A 6000-nucleotide genomic window follows, 5' to 3' on the forward strand; every position below is an offset into this window, starting at 1 on the left:
AATTGTGCAGACTCTGTTTTTGCCTAATATACACCGTGTTTCTGTGTATGATTACACGCGTTTCAACAGATCACTACAACCATTTCTCAAACTAAATATGAAAACATGATTATTATGTTGATGATATTAAAACAGTCAGAGGTGGATAATTTAGCAGCCTCTATTGGTAAATAAACAAACTGCATAATTTATTTAAAATAATGATCAATGTTTTTGTCCCCATTTGTGCATTTTAGCATGTAACAATTCCAACTCCCATGTAACAAAATATAATAAAGACTGAAAATTCACTATAAATAATGCCAAAGCTTCAAAGGCCGGACAGAGGATATTTATTGTGTTATTCAAAGAGTTTCTCGATAAGTGCCGATGTTGATTTTTTATTGTTTAATTTGAAGTTATCAGATTAAAAACAAACAAAAGCTCCAGTATTGCTCTTTAGGTTGTGAAAGTAAGAGCTGAACCTCGGCTGCATCTCCCTCTCCCACCCCGCCATCACTACCAGTGCATCCACCGCTGGGCTCCATCTATTGGGCCCTGTTGGGAGCCTGAAATCGATCTTTTCCTGGTCTTGCTTTGGGCTGTTTTGGCGATTATACTTGTATGAAGCTATTGAGAAACAGCCTGAAGCCAAAATAAAAATCTTCATTTGCATCAGTGCCCAATAAAAACAAGCTGAAACTTTGCAGTTGGTTGAAATGCACGTTCATGTTTAGTCAGACTACAACAACACTGTCTCCTTGTGCCTGCAACAGGAAACCACACAATGTTTCAACACTTCCTGGCCAACAGGTGTCTTTTTTGTTTTCTTGCATACTCTGATTATGCAGACGTCATACAGCTGAAGTGTAAACTCACCAGACCAGCGATCGGAGTAGACAGCCTGTTCACCCTCTTGATTATTCCGGGTTTCAACTGATTAATTAGGCTGCGAGTGAAGACAATTAGCAAACAGATTACAAAATATTCCAGCCACAAAAGATAACTGGTAAACAGTCCTAATTTTGACTTCCATTGGCAGACGGCATTTTAGATAAAGAACCACAACTTTTTCTTTTTTAAGCCATCATCCTAAAATCAACTTCTGGGTTAACCAGCAAACATCAGATTTGTGCATCTGCACTTGTTAATTTATGAGTGTTTATCTTTGCTTACTTTTAAAGATACTCAGCAACCTCCAGACTGCAGTTTTGGATGCTACTGTTTTTAAAAAATTGTTTCAAGGCTGCTGAAGGCAAGCTGGCAAATTAGCCTGCATACACTCACTAATGATAGGTCTGCATGATAATTATCTTTCAAATTAATTCTTACAGATAAAAGTTTGACCAAAGTAAAACTGCAAAACACTTAAAGTTTGAGCATCATTACTTACTTGCAAAGCAGGACTCCGTTCTCTAATGCGGCACGGAAGTCACTGCATCCAAACGACTTTCCAGTCACTTCCTAAAGAGGGGAGGAGAGGAAAAAAAAAGTCAATTATTTGCGTTTCTTTGCTTAATGTTGCTTTGTTGTTTTGGCAGTGCCCCTTTACTAGAAAGAATGAACAATAAAATGGACCGAAAACACTGGGGAAAAAAAAAAAAAAAAAAAAAAAAAAAAAAAGGCACACAGGACCGACTGGTATGTCGTTTTGACCAGAAGCACCACACCAGTCCAAATATACTGGAAAAAGCTTGATTCACGGCAGCTCAGCTTCACATGCGCTGCTAATGGATTACTGCTAGATGACACACTTTCAGAGGTCTTTTCCAGCTCACGTCAATCTCAAGCAGAGCTTTTTTGGCACCCCACAATGGACCCACAGCCTATTAGGCAGTGACATTCAGGTTTGGAACAAGTGTTCAAATCCAGTAAGTAACAGAAATAAGCATGACTGTATGAATACGTATGACTGTATATAATTCATGCTACATTTTAAAAAGGTTCCAACATGCTTAAAATAGTACCACATACTTCTACAGTACTGACACCAACACCATATATCCACCACTGTCTGTATAAACTGGTGTAAACCAGCACATTAATGATTAAAGTATGTTAAAGTGCTTGCAGAGTTCAACTATTAAAGATGATATTTGCCCTTTATACAGTCACCCATTATTTTAGCTATCACAAACATTCTAATCACCCAATCACATGGCAGCAACTCTGTGCATTTAGGCATTCAGACAAGGTCAAGAAGACTTAAGTTCAAACCAATCATCAGAATGTGTAAGAAAGCTGACATGGTTGACGCAGCCAGACGGAGCTCTGAGTGTTTCAAGAACTGCGGAAAATCCCACCAGATCTTCTGGTGGACCTCAGGAAGAATTAGCAGTTGCTGTGGTAACGACTAATGGGTGCCTAAATAATGAATAATGAACAAGCACCTCTATGCTTTACAGAGAATGGTCTGAAAAACAAAATCTCCATTGAGCAGCAGATCTCTGGGTAAAAACACCCTGTTGATATCACAGGTCAGCTGGAGATGGCCCGACTGCTTCAAGCCGATAGGATGGAAACAGTCTCTCAAATGACTGCTGGCTACCGCCATCAAGGTAAGCAGAAGGTATGCTTTGTATTAACAGTTTAGGCTGGTGGTAATGGTTTAAAGGTTTGGGGGATATTTTCTTGGCACACTTTGGGCTGCTTGATACCAGTTGAACATCATTCAAACACCACAGCCTACCTGAGTATTCTTGCTGACCATTGTCCATCCCTTTGTGTCCATCATGTGCCCATTATCTGATGGCTGCTTCCAGCAGGATAAAACACGATGTCAAAAACTCAAATCATCTCAAGCTGGTTTATTTAACATGATCATAAGCTCACTTTACTCAAATGACCTTGGCAGTTACCAGATCTCAGACCATTAGAGCACGTTTGGGATGTGCAGGAACAGCAGAGTCCAATCAAGAAACCGTGTGATCGGAGCAAAATCTCTGGGAGATGTTTCCAGCTCCTTATTTAATCCATGCCAAGAAGAATTAAGTATTTTGCAAGCAAGTTATACCAGTATAGCAAGTTGTAGTTAATAAAGTGGCCAGTGAGTGTATACACACCACTTGGTGTCAAAAACAACTATGCGAAAAACATTAGGAAGCCATAGTTTCAGTTGAAGTTAATTAAAAAGGCAAAAATATACACACTACCTCTTGTAGTTGTTGCTGTCAACTATAAGAGTAAATTAAGTGACTTGGGTAAGAGCAGCTGAAATATTCTCCAGCTGCCACATAAAAACAAATAATTACAATACATCTACAGAGAAAAGCAGCCATAAAATGTATGTAAACAAGCATTCACACAACCACTCAAAAGTTGTTTTTGCTCTGAACAACAAATATAGCATAACCTATGGAAATGATTTGACATGGCAGGAGCAAGAACAAGGCAAGCGGGGTTTTGTAATGAGGACATAAAAATGGGACTATTAAGGTTCGGCTCCATAACTAACACGGGGCCCCAAAAGGCTATTCTTCTCACTAATTAGTCCCCCCAGGAATCCACAATTACAATTCATTTTTAGTAGAATCGGGCGCTGGGTACAGAGCGAATGAGTCTCAGTGCAATCAGACAAACAATGCAGCGCAAGGTTAAGACAATAACACACAATGCGGCTGTGCCGTGGCATGCTGTCTGTTCTACAGCATCAAACAGGTAACGTGGTCATTTTAATGAACAATAGTCCCCGAGAAACCACAAATTAAATGAATTTTATCCGTGTGCAACTCGCAAACCTCGCCAGATTGCTTCATTTGTCTAAATAGAGTGTCTCCCAGCCAAAAAAGGATCAAATGACCCCGGGTGGGAGAAAAACAAGCATCATTACATGTAGTCTTTAAAATAATGTATTATTAAGAGCTGCAATGATCCGCCAATTAATCCACAGCAAGTTGCTATCAGGAAATAAAGCAGGAATTTTTCAAAAATGCCAAATATTCACTGGTCAAACACAAGATTTGTTAAAAAAAAAAAACCTGAATTACAGTCAATATGTTTCATATTAATGAAGGGATGATGGTGTTACTCTAAATGAGGAGAATACATGCTGGACAGCAGGAGGGGGAATCTTCTGCTTCTCCAAGAAACTATGACGTCATATCAAATAGCCCAATTCATTATAATTTCTCCTGGAGTACAGCAAACACTTACATGATGTTGCTGCCAGTTCTGTGCCAATGATAAAACAGTTTGGATGCTTGAATATACGGAAGCTTATTATCCCCCAACCTGTAGCTGGAGATATTAGTGCCAACACGTTCCCATTGTGATCTGGCTCAAGGAACGGTGCATTTACTTGTTTGAGAGCAGCAGGCCTCGCTATACTCCCGTCTAACACATACATGCCTCATCACGGTTCACCCGTTCTTTCATCCGTCAGTGCAGGAAAATAGACGTGCAAAACTGGCACGGGCTTTCTGCCAAGAGACCCCTGCACAAAATTCTCACAATGATCTGCTCGGACACAAGTGACATTAATGGTCCCATTTAGAGTTGGTCGACATCCAGTGCTCACCGTCTACAAGTTGTAGCCATCGGTTATGATTTAAGGATCACAGTTTCTAGTTTGGACAGGAGCAGCCTGAAATAACCTAGAAAATGCACCACACTCAAACCACATCCTCCACAATGCATGCAAGGCAAAGCCTGCCTGCCTACACCACATGCCAGGGTAGCATGCAAAGTGTTACATTTAGCAAATTTAACCCATGCCTTATATAATATCAGCACACTGATACTAAACAAACCTCAAGTAAAGTGTGCACATTATTATTTTCCAGCTTCTTTTAAATATTAACGATTTATATGCCTTTTCTGTATTTGAATTTACCTCTGAAGCCCAGAGACCTGCAGTCAAATACTTTCTGAGCAAACAGACTTCTCAGATAGGTAAGGGTCATAAAAAAGCCCTGAGTCTTATCAAAGCATACTTTGCCTTTGAAACGAAAGATTAAGTATGCAAAAGATGCCACACTTGATGTTTGAGAGCACAGAGCCTCAGTCAGTTTAAAAGTGTATGAGTTTATAGTGAGTTTCAACGATACAAATTATGCACAGGTGCTTTTGCATGGCTGCTTCTGGTTAACGTTAGATTTCCTGTCTTCACAGCGGGTTAAAATAAAGCGACATCAAACCTTCTTAATTGCTTGTAATTAATTGTCTGCAATAAGTGAAGAGAAGCACGTCTTAGAAGTAAATAAAGGGAGAGGAAAGAGTGAAGAACTGAACCTGCAGCTACCTCAATCCAGCGTTTGGCCTCGTTGAATGCGTCTGCACTGCTCACACTGGTCTGCTGACGCCACTCCATCTTAGTCTTCTGAACAACTCTAACGAGAGGGCAAAAAGAGGCGAGAATTCGTTACATTCATTAATTACGGAGCACGGAAGCCACGAACCTGCTGCAAGCCTATCAAATAAGGTCAATTAGTATCAGCACACACCCACATCCAAGTGATACTTTAAGAAAAGGCACAGTAATAATTTCTGCCTGTTTGGTCACCTTACGCTGTGGCTTGGCTGCTCACCGGTGAAAGTCTTCCGCTAATTGACACCCAGTTTAACACCGGACCGTCCGTACTCCTGCCACCCCGGAGCCCATCACTGACAGGTTCCGCTTATTGGATGAAGTGTAGCGGAAGGTCTCCGCCCACTAAAAAACTTTCAGGCAAAGTTTGAAGCGAAACCAAAGATGAGCCGAGGAGGGGAGCGTAGACTCTTCATCCCCCTGCTGGCCAGCGGCTGCACTGCACCACCAAGAGATGAGGTTTTAACATTTCAAATACTGAAGAGCCTAATTAATAACAAAAAGTAGATAAAGATAGATAAATACATTAAATAAGGTCGTTTTTAGCGTATACAGCAGAGTATAATGTCTTATTTTTTTACATATCAAGCTTTCTAGGTGGAATTCATTTCCCAGTGTGATCATAGTAATGCAGTTCTGATGGAGAATATATATCTCTCTTGGCCTAAGATATCAAAATGAAATGAACTGTGTTTAAAGTATAAAAGCACCCCATT

At 40.2% G+C, this 6000-nt stretch overlaps 1 protein-coding gene across 5 annotated transcripts in view; it reads right to left on the minus strand.

Moving 5' to 3' along the window:
* LOC147339137 (LIM domain only protein 7-like) overlaps positions 1 to 5670 on the minus strand; it is a 32906-nt gene extending 27236 nt beyond the window's left edge. Inside the window, exons 1-4 of one of the 5 annotated variants that reach the window (XM_086289721.1) lie at positions 5480 to 5670; positions 5219 to 5306; positions 1373 to 1443; positions 859 to 928 (exon numbers count right to left, since the gene is read on the minus strand). In XM_086289721.1, the coding sequence (XP_086145847.1) occupies positions 859 to 928; positions 1373 to 1443; positions 5219 to 5287 (210 nt within the window). In that variant the 5' untranslated portion in view covers positions 5288 to 5306; positions 5480 to 5670. The remainder of the gene's footprint in view (positions 1 to 858; positions 929 to 1372; positions 1444 to 5218; positions 5307 to 5479) is intronic. The other 4 variants (XM_086289744.1, XM_086289711.1, XM_086289729.1 and 1 more) reach the window with 4 other exon arrangements.
* Between the last annotated feature and the right edge of the window lie 330 nt (positions 5671 to 6000).

The sequence above is a fragment of the Aulonocara sp. 'chitande type north' Nkhata Bay genome, linkage group LG1 (assembly GCF_057382095.1).
Source record: "Aulonocara sp. 'chitande type north' Nkhata Bay isolate Kocher_YH1m ecotype deep benthic linkage group LG1, A_spYH_male_GT1.1, whole genome shotgun sequence".
NCBI classification, from domain to species: domain Eukaryota; kingdom Metazoa; phylum Chordata; class Actinopteri; order Cichliformes; family Cichlidae; genus Aulonocara; species Aulonocara sp. 'chitande type north' Nkhata Bay.